Source organism: Dendrobates tinctorius, unplaced genomic scaffold, assembly GCF_039654945.1.
Source record: "Dendrobates tinctorius isolate UK_male_01 unplaced genomic scaffold, ASM3965494v1 ptg000261l, whole genome shotgun sequence".
Classification (NCBI taxonomy): Eukaryota; Metazoa; Chordata; class Amphibia; order Anura; family Dendrobatidae; genus Dendrobates; species Dendrobates tinctorius.
In genome coordinates this window covers 730,495-753,678 of record NW_027361928.1, presented here as the reverse complement: position 1 = coordinate 753,678, position 23,184 = coordinate 730,495, and the positions used below count along the sequence as shown (strand labels likewise).

General features: G+C 54.8%; 2 protein-coding genes across 3 annotated transcripts in view; one reads left to right on the top strand and one right to left on the bottom strand.

The window, feature by feature from the left end:
• Positions 1 to 23,152, top strand: part of RNF123 (ring finger protein 123) — a 70,034-nt gene extending 46,882 nt beyond the window's left edge. Inside the window, exons 28-39 of one of the 2 annotated variants that reach the window (XM_073558877.1) lie at positions 2,892 to 2,966; positions 5,031 to 5,118; positions 5,204 to 5,291; positions 5,364 to 5,448; positions 5,905 to 6,044; positions 6,120 to 6,308; positions 15,613 to 15,688; positions 15,764 to 15,848; positions 19,860 to 19,987; positions 21,935 to 22,029; positions 22,277 to 22,362; positions 22,905 to 23,152. In XM_073558877.1, the coding sequence (XP_073414978.1) occupies positions 2,892 to 2,966; positions 5,031 to 5,118; positions 5,204 to 5,291; positions 5,364 to 5,448; positions 5,905 to 6,044; positions 6,120 to 6,308; positions 15,613 to 15,688; positions 15,764 to 15,848; positions 19,860 to 19,987; positions 21,935 to 22,029; positions 22,277 to 22,362; positions 22,905 to 23,004 (1,235 nt within the window). In that variant the 3' untranslated portion in view covers positions 23,005 to 23,152. Of the gene's footprint in view, positions 1 to 2,891; positions 2,967 to 5,030; positions 5,119 to 5,203; positions 5,292 to 5,363; positions 5,449 to 5,904; positions 6,045 to 6,119; positions 6,309 to 13,664; positions 14,619 to 15,612; positions 15,689 to 15,763; positions 15,849 to 19,859; positions 19,988 to 21,934; positions 22,030 to 22,276; positions 22,363 to 22,904 lie in introns of those variants that run through there. The other variant, XM_073558875.1, reaches the window with a different exon arrangement.
• On the bottom strand, positions 14,762 to 18,994 carry AMIGO3 (adhesion molecule with Ig like domain 3). The gene has a single exon (XM_073558878.1). The coding sequence runs from the start codon at positions 18,992 to 18,994 to the stop codon at positions 17,531 to 17,533; it is 1,464 nt and encodes a 487-aa protein (XP_073414979.1). The 3' UTR covers positions 14,762 to 17,530.
• Positions 23,153 to 23,184: the final 32 nt, after the last annotated feature.

Sequence of the window (23,184 nt, the reverse complement as noted above, 5' to 3'; positions counted from 1 at the left end):
ACTGCACCAGCAGAATAGTGAGTGCAGCTCTGGGGTATAATACAGGATGTAACTCAGGAACAGTAATGTAATGTATGTACACAGTGACTGCACCAGCAGAATAGTGAGTGCAGCTCTGGGGTATAATACAGGATGTAACTCAGGATCAGTAATGTAATGTATGTACACAGTGACTGCACCAGCAGAATAGTGAGTGCAGCTCTGGAGTATAATACTGGATGTAACTCAGGATCAGTAATGTAATGTACACAGTGACTGCACCAGAAGAATAGTGAGTGCAGCTCTGGGGTATAATACAGGATGTAACTCAGGATCAGTAATGTATGTACACAGTGACTGCACCAGCAGAATAGTAAGTGCAGCTCTGGGGTATAATACAGGATGTAACTCAGGATCAGTAATGTAATGTATGTACACAGTGACTGCACCAGCAGAATAGTGAGTGCAGCTCTGGGGTATAATACAGGATGTAACTCAGGAACAGTAATGTAATGTATGTACACAGTGACTGCACCAGCAGAATAGTGAGTGCAGCTCTGGGGTATAATACAGGATGTAACTCAGGATCAGTAATGTAATGTATGTACACAGTGACTGCACCAGCAGAATAGTGAGTGCAGCTCTGGGGTATAATACAGGATGTAACTCAGGAACAGTAATGTAATGTATGTACACAGTGACTGCACCAGCAGAATAGTGAGTGCAGCTCTGGGGTATAATACAGGATGTAACTCAGGATCAGTAATGTAATGTATGTACACAGTGACTGCACCAGCAGAATAGTGAGTGCAGCTCTGGAGTATACTACTGGATGTAACTCAGGATCAGTAATGTAATGTACACAGTGACTGCACCAGAAGAATAGTGAGTGCAGCTCTGGAGTATAATACAGGATGTAACTCAGGATCAGTAATGTAATGTATGTACACAGTGACTGCACCAGCAGAATAGTGAGTGCAGCTCTGGGGTATAATACAGGATGTAACTCAGGATCAGTAATGTATGTACACAGTGACTGCACCAGCAGAATAGTGAGTGCAGCTCTGGGGTATAATGCAGGATGTAACTCAGGATCAGTAATGTAATGTATGTACACAGTGAATGCACCAGCAGAATAGTGAGTGCAGCTCTGGAGTATAATACAGGATGTAACTCAGGATCAGTAATGTAATGTATGTACACAGTGACTGCACCAGCAGAATAGTGAGTGCAGCTCTGGGGTATAATACAGGATGTAACTCAGGACCAGTAATGTAATGTATGTACACAGTGACTGCACCAGCAGAATAGTGAGTGCAGCTCTGGGGTATAATACAGGATGTAACTCAGGATCAGTAATGTAATGTCTGTACACAGTGACTTCACCAGCAGAATAGTGAGTGCAGCTCTGGGGTATAATACAGGAGGTAACTCAGGACCAGTAATGTATGTACACAGTGACTGCACCAGCAGAATAGTGAGTGCAGCTCTGGGGTATAATACAGGATGTAACTCAGGACCAGTAATGTAATGTATGTACACAGTGACTGCACCAGCAGAATAGTGAGTGCAGCTCTGGGGTATAATACAGGATGTAACTCAGGATCAGTAATGTAATGTATGTACACAGTGACTGCACCAGCAGAATAGTGAGTGCAGCTCTGGGGTATAATACAGGATGTAACTCAGGACCAGTAATGTAATGTATGTACACAGTGACTGCACCAGCAGAATAGTGAGTGCAGCTCTGGGGTATAATACAGGATGTAACTCAGGATCAGTAATGTAATGTCTGTACACAGTGACTGCACCAGCAGAATAGTGAGTGCAGCTCTGGAGTATAATACAGGATGTAACTCAGGATCAGTAATGTAATGTATGTACACAGTGACTGCACCAGCAGAATAGTGAGTGCAGCTCTGGAGTATAATACAGGATGTAACTCAGGATCAGTAATGTAATGTATGTACACAGTGACTGCACCAGCAGAATAGTGAGTGCAGCTCTGGGGTATAATACAGGATGTAACTCAGGATCAGTAATGTATGTGCACAGTGACTGCACCAGCAGAATAGTGAGTGCAGCTCTGGGGTATAATACAGGATGTAACTCAGGATCAGTAATGTAATGTATGTACACAGTGACTGCACCAGCAGAATAGTGAGTGCAGCTCTGGGGTATAATACAGGATGTAACTCAGGATCAGTAATGTATGTACACAGTGACTGCACCAGCAGAATAGTGAGTGCAGCTCTGGGGTATAATACAGGATGTAACTCAGGATCAGTAATGTAATGTATGTACACAGTGACTGCACCAGCAGAATAGTGAGTGCAGCTCTGGAGTATAATACAGGATGTAACTCAGGATCAGTAATGTAATGTATGTACACAGTGACTGCACCAGCAGAATAGTGAGTGCAGCTCTGGGGTATAATACAGGATGTAACTCAGGACCAGTAATGTAATGTATGTACACAGTGACTGCACCAGCAGAATAGTGAGTGCAGCTCTGGGGTATAATACAGGAGATAACTCAGGATCAGTAATGTAATGTATGTACACAGTGACTGCACCAGCAGAATAGTGAGTGCAGCTCTGGAGTATAATACAGGATGTAACTCAGGATCAGTAATGTAATGTCTGTACACAGTGACTGCACCAGCAGAATAGTGAGTGCAGCTCTGGGGTATAATATCAGTGCTGTTCTCCTGCTTTTCGGTTGGTCCCATCTGTTATGGATCGGTGTCAGGTTTATTTGCTCCCTTTATGCTGTGATACGCTGGTCAGGGGGTACTCCTGGCTGTCGGGGTCCTTCCAGGTTCGAGCAGCAGTATCCTCTCTGTCTCATTCGTTCCTGCAGTTTTTTTCCTGGATTGTTTGGATCCTCCTTCCATTTCTCCCCGTCTCCAGGTTATGAGGACACTCTGACCTGTCTCGCAGCCATTTTGGCAAAACACTTTGCTGATGCACGTATTGTGGGAACAGGTGAGTAGTGGAGATTGCGGCGGTGGATACCCAACCCACACCCCAGCCTCCCCCTCCCGACTCCTTCCCATCCTCCTCCTGACCTCCGCCCATCACTCTTCTATCCCCTGCCCAACCTCCGCCCCTTTCCCCCCAGCCTCCCTCCGTACCACACCCATCCCATGGCCTCTGCCCATCACCCTCCTGCCCCCTCCTATACCCCTCTCAGCCTCCACCTGTTCCCCACCCATTACCCCTCTCAGCACCTGGCCTCCGCCCATCAACCTCCTAACACCCACTCATCTCCCTTCTATCCCCCACCCGGCCACCACCTGTTCCCCACCCGGCCTTCACCAATAACCCTCCCAACCCGCACCCATCACTCTCCTGTCCCTCACCCGGCCTGCATCTGTACCCCACCCATCCCCCCCTCCCTTCCCCTCGGCCTCTGTGTATCACCCTCCTGACCCTAACCTATCACCCTTCTGTCCCCCGCCTGGCCTCTACCCGTTCCCCTGCCTAGCCGTCACCTGTTCCCCTCACATCCGTCTGGCCTCCACCTGTTTCCTGCACATCGCCAGCCCATTCCCCGCACATCCCCCTCCCGTTCACCGCACATCCCCCGCCCTGCCTCCACCTGTTCCCCGCACATCCCCAACTCATTCTCCGCACATCCCCCGCCCTGCCTCCACCTTTTCCCCGCACATCCCCAACTCATTCCCCGCACATCCCCCGTCCGGCCTCCACCCGTTCCCCACACATCCCCCGCCCTGCCTTCACCCGTTCCCCGCACATCCCCTGCCCGTTCCCCGTACATCCCCTGCCCGTTCCCCGCACATACCCTACCCTGCCTCCACCCGTTTCCCGCACATTCCCTGCCCGTTCCCTGCACATCCCCCTGCCCGTTCCCCGCACATCCCCACCCGGCCTCCACCCGTTCCCCGCACATCCCCCGCCAATTCCCTGCACATCCCCCGCCCTGCCTCCACCTGTTCTCCGCACATCCCCCGCCCGGCCTCCACCTGTTCCCCGCACATTCCCCGCCTGGCCTCCACCAGTTCCCCGCACGGCCTCCACCCGTTCCCCGCACATTCCCCGCCTGGCCTCCACCAGTTCCCCGCACGGCCTCCACCCGTTCCCCGCACATCCCCCGCCCGGCTTCCAACCCGTTCCCCGCACATCTCCCGCCCGTCCTCCACCCTTTCCCTACACATCCCCCACCCTGCCTCCACCTGTTCCCCGCACATCCCCAGCTCATTCTCCGCACATCCCCCGCCCTGCCTCCACCTTTTCCCCGCACATCCCCAACTCATTCCCGCACATCCCCCGCCTGGCCTCCACCCGTTCCCCGCACATCCCCCGCCCTGCCTTCACCCGTTCCCCGCACATACCCTACCCTGCCTCCACCCGTTTCCCGCACATTCCCTGCCCGTTCCCTGCACATCCCCCTGCCCGTTCCCCGCACATCCCCACCCGGCCTCCACCCGTTCCCCGCACATCCCCCGCCAATTCCCTGCACATCCCCCGCCCTGCCTCCACCTGTTCCCCGCACATCCCCCGCCCGGCCTCCACCTGTTCCCCGCACATTCCCCGCCTGGCCTCCACCAGTTCCCCGCACGGCCTCCACCCGTTCCCCGCACATTCCCCGCCTGGCCTCCACCAGTTCCCCGCACGGCCTCCACCCGTTCCCAGCACATCCCCTGCCTGGCTTCCAACCCGTTCCCCGCACATCTCCTGCCCGTCCTCCACCCTTTCCCTACACATCCCCCACCCTGCTTTCACCCGTTCCCTGCACATCCCCCGCCCGGCCTCCACCAGTTCCCGCACGGCCTACACCCGTTCCCCGCACACACCCCGCCCAGCCTACACCCGTTCCCTGCACATCCCCTACCCGTTCCCCTCACATCCCCCACCCGGCCTACACCCGTTCCCTGCACATCCCCTGCCCGTTCCCCTCACATCCCCCGCCCGGCCTACACCCGTTCCCCCGCCCGTTCCCCGCACATCCCCCGCCCATTCCCCGCACATCCCCCGCCCGTTCCCTGCACATCCCCCGGCATTGATTCTTTGCACTTCTCACATCAGACATTAAGGACTCCCTGATGCAGGCACTGGCGAGCTACGTATGTTACCCGCACTCCCTGCGGGCTGTTGAGCGGGTCTCCGAAGAGCAGTGAGTCTGGGGGTCCCGTCATGGGTTTGGGCTGATCCATTCCCCTGTCCCATATGTTCATTAATGAGTGGCGTGGTCTCTGCAGGCAAATCAACATGATGAAGAATCTCCTGGCTCCGTACGAGCAGCGGCCGTGGGCTCAGACCAACTGGATCCTGGTCAGACTCTGGAGGGTGAGTGAGGGGCGATATTATGGGGTGGGTGGTCTCATGTCTTCCCTGTGTGACCCCCGGTCTCCTCCCCAGGGCTGTGGTTTTGGTTATAGATACACGAGACTCCCACATCTGCTGAAGACCAAACCGGAGGACGCCAACCTGCCGAGCCTGCAGAGTGAGTGTGGGGGTCCAGTGTGCTCCCCGCATATGAGTTGGGGTCCGGTGTGCTCCCCCCCATGTGAGTGAGGAACCAGTGTGTTCTCCCCCAGGTGAGTGAGGGTCCGGTGTGCTCCCCCCAGGTGAGTGAGGGTCCGGTGTGCTCCCCCCAGGTGAGTGAGGGTCCGGTGTGCTCCCCCCAGGTGAGTGAGGGTCCGGTGTGCTCCCCCCATGTGAGTGAGGGTCCGATGTGCTCCCCCCATGTGAGTGAGGATCCGATGTGCTCCCCCCATGTGAGTGAGGGTCCAGTGTGCTCCCCCCATGTGAGTGAGGGTCCAGTGTGCTCCCCCCATGTGAGTGAGGGTCCAGTGTGCTCCCCCCATGTGAGTGAGGGTCCAGTGTGCTCCCCCCATGTGAGTAAGGGTCCGGTGTCACATGAAGGGTCTGGGGTGTCATGTTGGACTGTGTTTTGCAGAGCCGTGCCCGTCCACGCTGCTGCAGAGCCACATGGCGGAGCTGCTCCGCAGGGACCCAGAATTGGCCTCCAGCTTCCTAAACAGCGTCCTGAACCAGCTGAACTGGGCGTTCTCCGAGTTCATCGGGATGATTCAGGAGGTGAGGACGGGGGGCCCGGAGATGGGGGTCTGCTCCATTGTCCTGGGACTTGTCTAAGCTACGTCCTCTGCACAGATCCAGCAGGCGGCCGAGCGCTTGGAGAGGAACTTTGTGGACAGTCGGCAGCTGAAAGTCTGCGCCACGTGCTTCGATCTGTCGGTCAGTCTCCTACGGGTCCTGGAGATGACGGTCACCCTGATCCCTGACATCTTCCTCGACTGGAGCCGCTCGTCATCAGAACTTCTCCTCCGCCGCTTGGCTCAGGTACGAGGGCGCGTCACCCGCGGCACAGGAGTAATAGATTGTAGTCTCCTGTCCTACAGTCTCCTCCACAGTAATGGCTGATAACAGGGAGTAATAGATTGTAGGTCTTTTTTATTATTATAAAATCCTTCACGACGTTACAAATAAAACACAACAGAACAAACATAGAACAAAAACTCCAATCAGAAACAATATGACAAAATCAGACACAAACACAAAGAAATAAACAAGAAATGGAAACAATAAGGGAAATTCTCGACCTACAAAACGGGAAAAGAAAATTAAATTAAAGAAACAAGAAATTAAAAACTAAAAAAAAAACAAAAAAGGAACAAAATTACAATAATTACACCAGCACCCCCTTAAAATAATAAATAAATAAAATCATGTAAAACCCCCGACCCAGCTCCATTCACACTATTATATACACCCCATGAACTACATTTACACCGTCCTATATACAATACTATATACACTATATACAATATAAACATATGACACCAGTCCGAATATTGTACAAGACACACCTAATACCCTCTGGTCCCACTGCCTTACCTCACAGCCTCCCCCTTACACCGCCACATTCACACTTACGACAAACCTAATTACAAACATAGTATAGAAAATTAACAATATTTATATATTTTTTCCTTTTTTTTCCTTTTATTTATTTTTTTTTTTTTTTTTTTCCTTTTTTTGGGATTTTTTTTTTTTTTTTTTTTTTTTTTAACACTATATATAAAACACACATCTACTCTAACTATCCCACCACCCCTGATCCAGCTCTGGCCACAAAGTTCAGGATTTCTCCGAGCTAGGATCAGGCCCCAAAGTTTTTCCCCAGGCGGGGCCTGGACCAGGCCAGATCAGTCTCTTATCACCGCTGTTGAAAACCCCCCATCCCCCCAATCCCCCCACCCAACCTAACTAAGACCCTCTATTATACACAATATATACAATACACTATATACAATATATACATAAACCAACGTTACAGAACATAACCTACGTACTCACCACTTAAGGCTCAAGTTCGATGCTTGCAAACCTTCTATTCAGGAGACTGATATTCAAAACAAAACTCTAGAGTGAAAAGGCATCAGCCCACCACCAGGATATAGGAGTACTAACGGACTAAGGCACCCCGAAGGAGAAACCCCTCCAGAGATGGGCCGCCCTCCGGGCACCCAGTCTTTCATACTCCAGAGAATGGACCTTCACCAGGGCACCTAGGATGCTGCTATAAACTTCGTCTACACGGAGGATTTTACTCTGCGTCGAAACTAAAACTCGTGCGTTCCACGTGAAGTACCTGACCACTGCGCTGACTATAAATAAAGTGACTCTGTCCCTTCTCCCGAGGTCTCCGAACGCTCCATAGGCCCACTCGGCATAGGACAGAGTAGCCAGCCGCGGCCAACCAATGGAAGCTCCCACCCTGTTGTACACCTCTGTATTAAAGGGACAATGAAGCAGGAAGTGCTCCATGCTTTCCAGCATGTTAGCACAAGCCTCACGGGGGCAATTCCTGTCCTCGGAGCTCCTGTACTTCAGATTGTCCCTCACATACAACTTACCTTGGAAGCAGCGCCAAGTCAAGTCCCAGTACTTCTTGGGGATCCTATTAGAATTTAACAAACTCAACCCAACCTCTAGATCCCGACTTGGGCAGTCCTTGAGGACCAATGGACTCTGAAAATGCGAAAGCAAGACCCGCATGTCGAGGAGTTTCCTCGGTAGGGACCTCACCTCCCACATTCCCAGACCCCACCGGCGCATCATCTTCAGAACCGGGGTAACATAAGCCGGGAGATGCCCATGCGGTGTGCGAAGATCCTTCAATCTTCCCCCTGTCTCCCATTCCTGGAAGAAAGGCTGAAACCATCCCTTGCAGGAGAATACCCACGGAGGAGCCCTCTCTTTCCAGAGGTTTGCCACGTTGACCTTCAAAAAGGTGTTCACTAGGAACACCACGGGGTTCACCATATTCAACCCCCCTAGTCTCCTCGTGTGGTAAGTGACCTCCCTCTTGACTAGGTTCAGTCTATTCCCCCATAACATCTGAAAGAACAGACTGTAGACCCGAGTCCAGAGAGGCTCTGGCAAGACACAGACGCTGCCCAGGTAGATTAGTAAGGCGAGCAGGAAAGCTTTGCACAGGCCAACCCTTTCCCTCAGGGTCAAAGACCAACCCTTCCATTGGTCCACTTTTTGAGCGACACCTTTGATTCTGCCTTCCCAGTTTTTCGTGGGGTAATCACCCTGGCCAAATTCGATGCCTAGGACTTTGGCGTGTTCTTGGGGTTCGGGGAGGGTGTCCGGAAGATCAAACCCGGGATCCCCGCCTCCCAGCCAGAGACTCTCACACTTGTCCTGGTTGACCTTGGACCCGGAAGCCTCCGAGTAGCTCTCCACTTCTGACATCACCACCATCGCCTCCTCTCGCGAAGAAACAATAACGGTGACATCGTCCGCGTAGGCCACTACCCTCAGGATAGCCTCTGGCGCCACCCCGCCCATCCCCACCCCCGCCAACGGTCCACACTCGATCCTTCTGAGGAAGGGATCGATCGCAAACGCGTACAGCAATGGGCTAAGAGGGCAGCCCTGACGGACACCAGATCCTACCCCGAAAGGTTGTCCAATCCACCCATTTACCAGAGGGAAAGTCTCAGCCCCAGCGTATAAGGTCTTAAGCCAGTCCACAAACCCCCCAGGCAGACCGTACCTCAAAAGAGTGGACCAGAGGTACTCGTGGTCAACCCGGTCAAAAGCCTTTGCCTGATCCAGGGTCAGCAGGAACCCCTTCCAAAGGCCCGCCCTGCCTTGCTCCACGGCCTCTCGGACACCCAGAACAGCACTGAAAGTGCTACGGCCAGGAACGCAACAGTTCTGAGCCTCTGAAAGGAGCCGCGGCGCAAACTTCACCAGCCTGTTGAAAAGTATCTTAGCCAAAACCTTCCTGTCCACATTGAGAAGTGCTATGGGACGCCAATTCTCAATGCGTGACGGATCCTTACCCTTTGACAAAATGATCAAAGCTGACCTCCTTAATGATCTCGGCAGGGTGCCCGAGGAGAGACACTCATTAAACACCTGAGTCAAGAGGGGGACCAAGGAGTCCCTAAAGGTCCTAAAGAACTCGGATGTTAAGCCATCCGGACCTGGTGATTTTTTGGGCCTGAGCCCATCGATCGCCAGTCTCACTTCCTCTTCTTTGATCTCTTCTGCCAAAACGTCCAGCGAGAGGTCAGCCCCTGGCTCCGGAACAGCTTCAGCCAGGAAAGCCGACATCCTGTCACGATCCAGTTCCCTCCTTCCCAAAAGGTGTGAGTAGTATGAACTGACGACCTCCAAGATCCCTGATCTGGACCTCTTCAGGGATCCCGTACTGTCCATCAGCCCCGTCACTATCTTACTATTCACTGACATCTTGCAGCTTCTGTAAGGGTCGGGCGAGTAGTACTTCCCGTAGTCCCTCTCAAAAACCAAAGATGCGTGCCTATCGTACTGACACCTCTTCAGCAAGGACTTCACACCGGAGATCTCCTCACGGCTACCTCCAGTCGAGACAAGATGCTCGAGTCTCCTCCTCAGGCTCTGATACAGGCGATCCCTGTTCAGGCTTCTGAGGTTCGAGAGTTGCCGGAAGAATTTCGCCACCCGATGTTTGAACATCTCCCACCACTCTGACTTAGTGTTACTTAGGCCCAGCAGTGGTACCTGGCTCTGAAGAAAATCCTCAAAAGACCGTCTTACAGCTTCTTCCTCAAGGAGTGATGAATTCAGCTTCCAATAACCTCTTCCCATCCTAGGAGTCTCTGTAACGTTCAGAGAAAACATAATCAAACAGTGGTCGGAGAACTCCACCTCCACAACCGACAACGGCGAGGAGACGGCTTCCTCCTTCAAATAAAACCTATCTATCCTAGACCTGCACTGACTACCTCTAAAAAAGGTGAATCCCGTGCTGCCTGTGTTGTGCCGGATGTGGACATCCACTAGGCGTGCCTCACTTACTATCCTGTTTAGCGCGACGCAATCATAAGTCAGCCGGTCCCCAGAACCTCCTCTATCACAGGGTCTCGTGACGTTGTTGAAATCCCCTCCAAAGACCACCTGCCGACTTGAAAATAAGAAAGGTTTGATCTTCAAGAAGAGACATTTGCGGTCCCACTTGGATTGGGGACCGTAGATGTTAATGAGCCGAAGCTCCTGTCCCCCCATGGAGACATCTAGGATCAAGCATCTCCCCATTTCTAATTCAATTAATCGTCTGCATTCAACCGCTGCGGTCTTAAAAAGGACCGCCACCCCGCTATACGGCTCGGCCGCAAGAGACCAGTAGGAGGGCCCATGCCTCCACTCCCTCCTTGCTTTATGCATGGTTGATAGGTCAGTCAACCTGGTCTCCTGCAAAAACAAAATGTCGGCATCAAGTTGGCCGAGAAAATGAAAGGCCGTGAACCTTGCCGCTTCTGACTTTATGCTGGCAACATTAATGGTTGCCAGCGTCAACGGTGTGGGTGCCGCCATCATGATTGATTGGATTAGATAGCCTTTTTCTTCCCACCCCCAACAGCTTCACCCTCTTCCTCAGACAATGATGAGCTTTTAGTGCGCTTAAGACACACAGACTCATCCATTCTCTCCTTACATACACTCTGGCCCTTGTCTGGTGGTCCCGAGGTAGTCCCCCCCCCAGAGGGCCCTTTAATTGCTCCCTGAGAAGAAGACTCAGCGACCCCCTGAGCCCCAACATCCTTGTCCGCAACCTCCGGCTCCGGGCTCCCGTCCTCCCCCTCTGCAGGGGAGTCCTGGAGGGCCCCGAACCGGTTGGAGAGATCCACCAGAGGGGGGGCGGCTGGACCTTCCAATGGCACCTGGATCAGGGCTAGAGAATCAGAGGGGTCGCACTCCAGAGCGGAGGCTCGAGACCCGGACCCACTCCTACCCTTGGTTGTTTTCCGGTTACCCTTTTTCCTTTGTTGTGACCATTCCCCCTCTCCCTCATCCAGACTGTCACCGGATGAGGGTTCCTGGGAGGACATGGCGTCCGCCTGCTCCTCCCTTTCAAGTCTCCTGACTTCCTCACTCAATTCACTGTCTTTAGGATCCTCAGCTGCAAGTGAAGTACCTGGGTCAGGGTTTAGGGTCATTACTCCCTGCCCCCTGTTCCCATGGCGTTGCTCCTGCCGCCTGATGTTGGATGGCGGCAGCTTGCTCCTCACCGGTTCCCTGCCTCCTCCGCCCCTACTGGTCCCTTCACCGGCAAGATTAGTCCCGGCTTTCGCCTGTCCCGCACTCGCCGCTTTCAGGACTGCATTGGCAAAGGAACGCGGACAGCGACTGAATGGATGACCGAGGTCACCACACAAGTTACACCTAATCCTGCCACAGGTAGCAGCGAGATGGCCAAGGTCCCCACACAGTGCGCATTTCTGGGTGGTACACTGCGCACTGAAGTGTGTGGGGCTGCCGCACCTGTGACAGACCTTAGGCTGCCCCTGGTAGAAAATCAGGATCCTGTCCCTCCCCAAAAATGTAGAGGAAGGTATATGGGTAACAGTGTTTCCTGAAACCTTCAATTTCACCATGAAGGTCCAGGCCCCTGACCAGATACCATGGTCGTCGCGGGTCTTCTCAGGAATGCCGACGATGTCGCCATATCGACCAATCCAGGTGGAGATGTCCATGCAGGAAAGTGACTCGTTACTGGTCAAAACGGTCACCTTCCTGACCGAGTTCTGGCGGGATATTGCGACAGGGACAAAACCTTGCCATTCGGGGCGACCACGAGCCAGCTCATGGCGAGACCAAAAAAGCTCAAGGCCCTCCGGTCTCACGAAGCTGACATCGAAGTAGGAGGTCCCATAGGGATGGATCAAGGCAAAGATGTCGTATGCCGCGAAGCCCATCCCCAGCAGGAGCTCAGCAACCTTTGACCGATCAGGACAGGCATCCTTGCTTACCCACTGGAGACGGGCCACGTTCCTACGGTTACTCCTCTGCCCCGGTGTCGGCAGAGACCAGACAGTCTCTGCCCCTCTATCTCGGAAGGCGGAAAGACCGTGTCTCTCTATCCAGAAAGACAGATCAACCTCCTTCCCCTCTACATTGATGGAACTCTCCCCTTTCTTCAGGGCGTCCAGGAAGCGCTGCTGCAAGTCACCGTCCTCGGGGCCACCAGACAAGGGCGCACTACTACCCCCAGCAGTGACAGCTCCCGAATAGCTAGGGGCTGAAGCCCTCGCCACCGCTGGGGGGGCAGTGGGACCACTACCTACTTCCCCTCCACCAACACCAGTGCTGCTCTCCTCATTCACTCCACCAATACTCCCATCATTTGCGGCACCACAACTCCCATTATTCACTCCACCACTATTCCCACCATTCACTCCAGCAGTACTCACATCATTCACTCCACCAATGCTCCCAACGTTTGCGGCACCACAACTCCCATTATTCACTCCACTACTACTCCCATCATTCACCCCATTACCACTGTTCTCTGCACCTTCCACAGTCACCTCCATTCCCTCCTCCCTTGTGTCTGCAGTCTCTGCACTCACACCTGCTGGGTCGGGGGAGCGGTGCAGCACCACACCCGTTTTAATTAGCTCAGTGCTGACATTGTGCAGTTCTTTTGGAGCACTGTGCCCCTTATTGTTCTGGGCTGCCTGCCCTGTAGCCACAGACTTCGGGGTGCTGGTATCACATTTTGGGGCATGCTGTCCCCCCGTCACGGCAGAGCGCACAGTGTTCCTTGCTGATGATGTTCCCTGCTTTTGCTGTGTATTTCTTTTTTCCCGTGGCTCTGTCTCAGCTGCGCGCCTCCTCTCCTCTGTTGAGGCGCACTGCGCCCCTGTCACAACAGTGCGCCCCCCTTTCGCCGCACCATGCTCCTCGGCCCTGCCCCCCACAGCCCCAGCGTTGGCCGGCTCAGCTGCAGTGAGCAGGCATGGAGTCTGCCCACACCGTCCCCCTTTCGCAACGGCGTGGACATCCCCCCCGCTCTCCTCGGCCCCGGTGATAACCGGCTTAGCCGCAGCAGGCAGGGAGGGAAACTCCACGGGGTCCCCTATGTCCGGCGCCGTGAGTACCTCCACAGCCTCACCCCCTGCACCGTTCCCCGCACAGACGGCAGCATTGCCGGACGTCCTCCTCCTCTCCCCACCTTGCCTATGCCCCGGACCCACTGCAGAGCCCGTGCTTTTAGGTTTGGTGGGGTTTACACAGGAGGTGGTAGGTGTAACATCAGACATTGGTACATATTTGTAACTCACCACCTCCTGTGTCATCTTTTTTGTCTTCCTCCTCTTTTTGGTCTCCTCCGCTGGCTCGTCCTCCCCGAAGGAGAATCTGGTCAGGTCCACAGGAGACTCCAGCTCTCTGATCTCCCTCAACAGACCGCACTCCTCCTCTTCCTCCGCTGACACTCCAGCATGGGTTGTCGGAGTCCTCTGCCGTGCCGGGAGGCCGCTTCCTTGCTGGCTCTGCGACTCTTTCTCCCGGCTTGTTCCAGCACGAGAGACTCCAGCCACGACTTCGTCGTCCTCCTCCTCCTCGCTTAGGACGCCGGCTGGCAGTTCTCCCGAGGTATTTAACCCCTTCATTTCAGAGAACCGCCGCTGGTTCTTAAACCTCTCCAGGAAGGGACCTGCGCTTTTCTCAATCCCCTCCCGGAGGAGCACTAACCGGACCACCTCATCTCTGAGGGCTTTAAACCTCTGGGAGGTCGCGGGTCCTTCCTTGTTAGAGGCACGGGTGTTCAGGATCCGTGCCTCCCGCAGCTGCTCCTTCAGCCCGGTCAGTGCTTTGCCGGCGTCCTCGTACTCTCGCAACATGGCGACCACTCGGGAGGAGAAGGAGCTCGTGGACTCGCTGGAGGTCATCTCCCCCATGATGTTGCTGGGCTCTTCTTCCTGGGGCCTGGGGTGCCCCTGTCTCCCACTCTGGGCGGACCTTCACCCATTCTGACCTCCTCACTCCCTCCTGGGCCGATTGCTGCTGCTCCCTGTCCCCCTGGTGTAAGCATTTACATAGGACTGCTCAGCCCATTAACCTCTGATGCAAGGATATGTTTACATAGGACTACTCTGCCCATTAACCCCTGATGCAATGATATATTTCCATAGGACTGCTTGGCCCTTTATCCCCGGTGTAATAATCTATTTACGCAGGACTGCTTGGTACATTACCAATGATGCAAGGATATTGCAGTGAAATATGTATGGATGTATGACCAGCAGTAATTAACATCTGTTCTAGGCTGTAGCTCTTCACAAAGGTCATGACCTCATGTTATCCCGAGAATACAGTTTTCCTGTTCTCAACCCCAGGGGGCTTCTTGAGAACACACAGAATCGGAAACATTTCACACCTCCTAGTGTCTTTGATGGGAGACACCAAATGGCAGCCTATTTACTATGAGAAAAGTTATACAAACAGCCTTCAGAGAAAAACAATGTATTCATGAGAAAAGTTATACAAACAGCCTTCAGAGAAAAACAATGTATTCATTGGTGGAGTCGGCATGATCCTGTCACAGAGCAGCAATTAGAATATTAACCTGAGCGGCTAGTCTCGAAATCTGATCCCCAGAGTAAATCTATAAATTAGGCCTTTACACATAGAGAGCTGTCCACAGACTGAGGGACAGCCGAGCTGGTGTGATCCATTCCATATTCATCCCTCGGAGCAGAATACCAGACTGCAAAGTTTAGATATTTCTGTAAGTTTCTCACTTTTATTTTATAACTGTTTTGCATATTTGTATGTCACTTTTTATTTCCATATTCTTATCTTTTATTGTAAGCACTGCACCTTTTCTATTATAAAACTGTAATAAGTCTGAGCCTTGTTGCTGTAAAGACTCCATATCCTTAGAGTGTGCGCTCCTGGTGATTGGCAGACAGCAGTAATATCTCCGGGACTCATCGCCCGTGTGTTCGGGGAGTGGTGGCAGCGTGTATGAGCGGGGTGCGTGGTCTGTGTCGGGGTGTGATTTATGCTCCCACTGCAGCATAGGACAGAGGGTGAATGCTGGACTGAGAGGAGACAGATTAACCCTTGCAGGCGACACCCCAAGTCACGGGCTGAGAAGCGGGTACGTGACAGATATACGTTACATAGGACTGTTCGGTCCTTTATCCCCGCTGTAATAATCTATTTACACAGGACTGCTCGGCACATTAACTTAACCCCTGATGTAAGAATATATTTACCTAGGTCCCTTTAACCCTCTGTGTAAGCTTCTGATTTTATTCTCGGCCTCAGTTTTTTGCTTTTTCCACTTCTCCAGCTTCTGAATCAGGTCTTGAACAGAGTGACGGCCGAGAGGAATCTGTTTGACAGGGTGGTCACTCTCCGACTACCAGGTCAGTGAAGACCCCATCCCCGAGCCCCCATTAACCCTGCACTTTCCACTAAGGCTGTGTCCTCTCCTCCGCTAGGTCTGGAGAGCGTGGACCATTACCCCATTCTGGTGGCAGTGACCGGTATTCTCGTATGTCTGTTGGTTGATGGTGAACCCCAAGGGTGAGTCCTGACCCGCGGCCTGGTGGGTAACGGGGGGGGTGTTATGTATATAGTGATGGACGGGCGGCAGCTTCCGCCATCGCCTGCAGCTGCTCAGATTGTCTGCAGTCTCAGCGGCCCATTACCTGACGTGTGGGGGCCGCAGAATATATTCCTGGGGGGGGGGTCTGTATTCAGTGACTTTTCCTGCACTACTGCTCCCATCATCCTCGTTGGTCTTCAGTACATGCTGGGAGCTGCTTGCGTCTCTGGGATGGCGGGAGAAGCCCGTAACCCACCCCTACGGAGCTGAATACTACCGGGAGGAGCACATACCCACCAATGCGGGACCCAATATCACCAGGGATGAGCCTGTAACCCACCACTGTGGGGCCAAATTATTACCGAGAGGAGCTCGTAACCCACCATCGCGAGGCTGAATATCACTGGGGAGGAGCACGTAACCCACCACCGTGGGGACGAATACTACCAGGAGGAGCATAGAACCCACCATCGCGGGGCCAAATAGCACAGGGAGGAGCAGTTAACCCATCACTGAGGGGCCGAATATCACCGGGAGGAGCGCACAACACACCACGATGGGGCCGAATATCACGGGGAGGAGCGCGTAACCCACCACGATGGGGCCGAATATCACGGGGAGGAGCGCGTAACCCACCACGATGGGGCCAAATATCACCGAGAGGAGCGCGTAACCCACCACGATGGGGCCGAATATCACGGGGAGGAGCGCGTAACACCACGATGGGGCCGAATATCACCGGGAGGAGCGCATAACCCACCACGATGGGGTCGAATATCACCGGGAGGAGCGCGTAACTCACCACGATGGGGCCGAATATCACCGGGAGGAGCGCGTAACCCACCACGATGGGGCCGAATATCACCGGGAGGAGCGCGTAACCCACCACGATGTGGCCGAACATCACCGGGAGGAGCGCGTAACCCACCACGATGGGGCCGAATATCACTGGGAGGAGAGCGTAACTCACCACGATGGGGCCGAATATCACCGGGAGGAGCGCGTAACCCACCACGATGGGGCCGAATATCACCGGGAGGAGCGCGTAACTCACCACGATGGGGCCGAATATCACCGGGAGGAGAGCGTAACTCACCACGATGGGGCCGAATATCACCGGGAGGAGCGCGTAACCCACCACGATGGGGCCGAATATCACCGGGAGGAGCACGTAACTCACCACGATGGGGCCGAATATCACCGGGAGGAGCACGTAACCCACCACGATGGGGCCGAATATCACCGGGAGGAGCGCGTAACCCACCACGATGGGGCCGAATATCACCGGGAGGAGCGCGTAACCCACCACGATGGGGCCGAATATCACCGGGAGGAGCGCGTAACCCACCACGATGGGGCCGAATATCACCGGGAGGAGCGCGTAACTCACCACCACGGGGCCGAATACCTCAGTGGTGACATCACATCGGCCTAGTAGTGATGTTATCTTGCAGAAACGATGACCTCATGTCGCCCGGGAGCTGACATCACCCGCGCACACATGAATCTAGAGACGTCTCTGCTGAAAGACTGCAAAACCTTTTATTCGTGTGAAAAGATGAACATGGCTCCCGGGGCTCCAGCCGTCAGTCACTTCTCCCATGAGACATGCGGGACGTTACGTTACAGAGAGGGGGATCCCTGCGCCCCCCGGCAGTCTCTATGTCTGCACGATCAGACAGTCTGAGAAGACGGAGCTGGCTGAGTCCGAGTCTGACCGCAGCTGCAGGATCTTCGGGCTCTTTTCAGGTCTCCCTTCTTTGATTGGCTCCAAGAAGACAACATGGCGGCTGGCTCCCACTTTGCGGCTGTTAGGCCCCTCACAGACTGGAGAAGTTCCACAGAGTATGGAGGACTGAGCGCTGCTTTCTTGTGGGGGGCTGGGGGTCTGCGGGGGCTTCGAGCAGCAGAATCGGAAACATCGACATGGAGTCATGTAGAGGTAAATGAAGACCAGGACCAGGCTGACCACGCAGCCTAGGAGGGTGGTGAGGCCCGTGTTGAAGGACTCCACCTCATGCTTGGGGTAATGGATGGTCACGTTCACCTCGTGCGTGGCGTTGTAGCTAAGCCACCTGTTGACTGCGATGCACAGATACACCCCGGAGTGCCAGGGCTGCGCCCTCTGGATCTCTAGGCTGCCGTTTGGGTGGATTCTAAGACTCTGGTTACTGGTACCGGGAGGGAGGATGAAGTCGTAGGCAGGTGAGATCCAGACGTAGGTGGTGTTCTCCTGGGGCAGGCTGGTATTACAGGTGACAAGTAACCTCCGCCCCACCAGAACCTTCAGTCCGGGCTCTGCAAGTTCTTGCCCAACTCCTGTGGAGCAATTGACAAGTCCGTTCTGGGCCTCCAGGGTCCGGACCACGGCCCGAGGATTCCCCATGTACAGGCAGGTGTGCTCGCGGGAGAAATGGAGGACGGACAAGAAGCCACGCTGCCTCCAGCGAGTGAAGAGGGTGTAGAGGGCGCAGCTGCAGGTCAGCGGGTTGTTGTGCAGGTATAAGCCGTTCTTGATGAAGGCGGGTAAGGCGGACATCTCCTCCAGGGGCAGCTCCGGGAACCTGTTGGAGGACAGGTCCAGGGTGCGCAGGTTGGGCAGCGTCAGGTTGTGGATGGAGCTGAAGGAGAAGCTGCTCAGGTGGTTCCAGCTCAGGTAGATCTTCTGGATGTTGCTGAGTCTGGTGAACGCTGCCTCCTCCACCCGCGCTATGTGGTTGTTGTAGAGCAGCAGCTCCTCCAGGCTGGGCAGCAGATGGAAAGCCGCCCCGTGGATGCTCTGCAGCTTGTTGGAGGACAGGTCCAGGTGCCTCAGGTTGGAGGCGTTGTGCAGGGATCCCATCGGCAGCCGTTTCAGCTCATTGTGATTGAGACGTAAAACGATGAGATAGGGGACCCCCGACAGCCAGTTACTGGGCAGAAAGCTGAGGTTATTGTGACTTAAGTCCACAGTAACAGACAAGGGCGGCAGGTTGTCAGGAACCTGGGTCAGAGCCGAGCGGCTGCAGCTCAGGAGGTCCGAGGCGCAGATACAAGCAGAGGGGCAGCCGGAAGCAGAGGGGCCTCGGAGCAGCAGGGTCGCCAGGATCAGAGTCCATCCCTGCAGACAGCCGTCTATTACCATGGTGTCCGGATACCTGGTCGTGGTCAGCAGGGACGGTCAGTGCTGTGCTGACGGAGCCGCAGCCGAGCTGGTGGTCATGACTTGGGCAAGGAGACAGCTCCTGGGATAGAAGATGAGTTCAGCAGCGTCCTCAGATTCTGACGGAGATCAGGAAGTTGTCGGCCGCTGGAGCTGAGGACTTTGTGGAGTTGTGATGCTGCCGGCAGCTCCTGTGTCTCTGCCGCCAGCCCCCGTGTCTCTGCCGCCCTCGTTGCTGCTCATTGGCTGCGTCTCTGATGTCCGGGGGGGGAGTCTCTCCCCGATCGTGGCTCTTAATGGCTACTTCTTCTCTGCTAGGGCCCAGTATGGGAATGGAGCCGGGGCCGGGGGGCCAGCTTCGGACAGTAGCCTCCTGTCTTGGGACATTGGCCGGGTGGTAATGAAGATCATTAGTCCGAGCTGACATCGCCGCTTTGATCCGCTTCTCGGTGGTCCGGCAGAAGCTCCTAATTCAGAGAAAAACTGATCTATGGGGGTGTACATCCATCAGGAGCTACAGCATGGGAGGGGTTAATGATGAGGCTGTGGCATATAATGGGTTAAAGCTGCCAGGGGCTGCAGCATGCAAGGGGTTAAGGTGCTGTAATGCGAGTGGCGGTCTCGCAGCAGATAATGGACGGATCGGCGCGGTGGTCCCCAGGGCACCATTTTCTTCACTTCTGCTGCAGGAGACAGACCCAGAGCAGGAAATGTGATCCGATCTGTCGGCGCCGGCTCCTCGCTCCCTCGCTATAATTCCAGCATCCCCTCCTGTGCAGCTCATCCTGGAAGTACTGCTACTCCCATCCTCCTCCGTCTGATCTCACCATCATCTCTCTTCCTCTAGGATCCAGCGAGCGACAAGCGTCTTACTGGCCGATCCCTGCTTCCAGCTGCGCTCCATCCACTACCTGGTGGGACAGAGCGAGGGCAGCGCGCCGCCGGCCGACAAGAAGCACTTCTCCCTGCAGGCTTGTACGTAGCCGGCTACCATATTGTCCAGAGCTGTGCCCCCCAGACAGGAAGGTCGGGGTGCAGGTCTGATATCCAAGCAACACGGGGACCGACCAGTGATCGGTGGGACATGGTCGTAGCACAGAACATGGAGGGCCAGCCTCACTACAGTTATGGACGGGTGGTGGGGGCAGGAGCCGAGGTGGGGGTTTGTGAGAGACTGTGGTGAAGCAGACGACTACAAGGGGGATGTAGGGGCGCAGAGTAAAAAACTACACAGGTGGGATGCAGGGGCGCGGAGTACAATCTACACGGGGGGAGGGATGTAGGGGCGCAGAGTACAATCTACACGGGGGGAGGGATGTAGGGGCGCAGAGTACAATCTACACGGGGGGGGAGGGATGTAGGGGCGCAGAGTACAATCTACACGGGGGGGATGAAGGAGCGCGGAGTACAATCTACACGGGGGGGATGTAGGGGCACGGAGTACAATCTACAAGGGGGGGATGTAGGGGCGCGGAGTACAAGCTACACGGAAGGGGGGGCATGTAGGGGAGCGGAGTACAATCTACACGGGGGGGATGTAGGGGCGCGGAGTACAATCTACAAGGAGCGGGATGTAGGAGCGCGGAGTACAATCTACACGGGGGGGATGTAGGGGCGCGGAGTACAATCTACACGGGGGGGATGTAGGGGATGTAGGGGCGCGGAGTACAATCTACACGGAGGGGGGACGTAGGAGCGAGGAGTACAATCTACACGGGTGGGATGTAGGAGCGAGGAGTACAATCTACACGGGTGGGATGTAGGAGCGCGGAGTACAAGCTACACGGGTGGGATGTAGGGGCGCGGAGTACAATCTACACGGAGAGGGAGGGATGTAGGAACGCGGAGTACAATCTACACGGGGGGATGTAGGAGCGCGGAGTACAATCTACATGGAGGGGGGATGTAGGAGTGAGGAGTACAATCTACACGGGTGGGATGTAGGAGCGCGGAGTACAATCTACACGGGTGGGATGTAGGAGCGCGGAGTACAAGCTTCACGGGGGGGATGTAGGGGCGCGGAGAACAATCTACACGGAGGGGGGGATGTAGGGGCGCGGAGTACAATCTACACGGAGAGGGGGGATGTAGGGGCGCGGAGTACAATCTACACGGAGGGGGGATGTAGGAGCGCGGAGTACAATCTACACGGAGAGGGGGGGATGTAGGAGAGCGGCGTACAATCTACACGGGTGGGATGTAGGAGCGCGGCGTACAATCTACACGGAGGGGATGTAGGAGCGCGGAGTACAATCTACACGGAGGGGATGTAGGAGCGCGGAGTACAATCTACACGGAGGGGATGTAGGAGCGCGGAGTACAATCTACACGGAGGGGACGTAGGGGAGCGGAGTACAATCTACACGGAGAGGGGGGGATGTAGGGGGCGCGGAGTACAATCTACACGGAGAGGGGGGGATGTAGGGGGCGCGGAGTACAATCTACACGGAGAGGGGGGGATGTAGGGGAGCGGAGTACAATCTACACGGAGAGGGGGGGATGTAGGGGGCGCGGAGTACAATCTACACGGAGAGGGGGGGATGTAGGGGAGCGGAGTACAATCTACACAGAGGGGGGGATGTAGGGGCGCGGAGTACAATCTACACGGAGAGGGGGGGGGGGGGGACACGGAGGACGGATGTGTGATGAGATGTTGTGTGGAGTACTATGTTGGGAGGGTCTATGAATTAGTCCTCTGGTTTAGGGGCACTTTCCCGCCCCAGTGTTTGGGTGCACACATTGTGACTGGGCTGGGGAGGTTTGGTGGGGGGGTGCATTTCTAGAATAGTCTTTCTGGACGGTAAATGGCCCGAGGGTGCAGAGGTATCCCTGGACTGATTGACAGCTGAGTGCGATGCCCGAGACCCCTGCAGTGTGGAGCCCCCGATGCTGATTCATTACCAGGCAGCGTCTTTCTTGCAGACACTGATTACATTAATGCAGAAGAACTGCGGAAGGTGGAGAAGATGCGGAGCCTCCTGAATGAGGAGTCCAAGCAGGCGGCCGCGAGCTGTCAGGTTAGTGCCCCGGCGCGCGTCGGCCGGTGCTCGCTACAGGCGATGACCTTTCTTGCTGATGAAGTGATCAGTTTACTGCAGATCGGCATAAAAATAGTTTTGTGACCAGAATGTGATCCTCACATGGGAGCGAGTGCTGCATTATTAATGTCCATCTGCATCGCTCTCCGGCTGCTCGGCACCAAGTGCACCCCCAACTAAGGTGCCCCCCAACGCGCAGGCCTACCTCTACCTTCTTATGTTGCAGCCGACCAGTGAGGAAGACCTGTGCCCCATCTGCTACGCTCACCCCATCTCTGCCATATTCAGACCCTGCTCCCACAAGTCCTGCAAGTGAGTATGGCTGCTCCTCCGCGCCACCGCCAATAATTCCTGTGTTTGGAGAGAGTTTGTCACCAGGGTTTTTCCACGTCATCTGTTGTGTTGGAATCAGGAGCTCTGCCCCTACTTCATGCTGTGATGCGTCACTTACTGGTCTGGAGGACGAGTAATCTGCGCCAGGTCTCCTCCACCCACATCACTGATTGGCAGCTCTGTGTACACTGCATAGGCAGAAAGCTGCCATTCAGGTATGGGTGGGATTATGCAGAGAGTTTCCAATCACAGGCGGGGGGGGGGGGGGGGGGGGGGGGGGTCACACAGGGAAAACTGCCAATCGGTGGAGTTGGCGGGGTCACTGTTCTCAGCACTCAAGAGCACTGCTAGATCTGTAGTCGATATAACAGGAATGTAATGAGAACCTCAGCTGACGGCCCAGTACATGGCACAGGGCTGGAATCAGGGTCTCTGCCCTGTCATCACACTGAGCTCAGATGAGGCCACACAAGTCTGCGGACAGATTCCCTGTAATGTGTTGCTGGTTTAACTCTTTGTAGAGCGTGCATAAATCAGCATCTGATGAACAACAAGGACTGTTTCTTCTGTAAAGCCACCATCACAGGGGTGGAGGACTACGAGAAGCCCCCCGGCCCCTAGCAATGCACAGCCCCTCAGATGGGAGGACGAGTGTACAGCCGCACGCCGGTGGCTCTGGAGGAAGCAGGGAGACGTACGCCAATGTGGTTTTATGATTTCTGTGTAAACTGAGAGTCTGCAAACCTGAAGATTAAATTATTTACCCACTGCTGTGTCTGTGTTGTCACCTCCGCCGACACC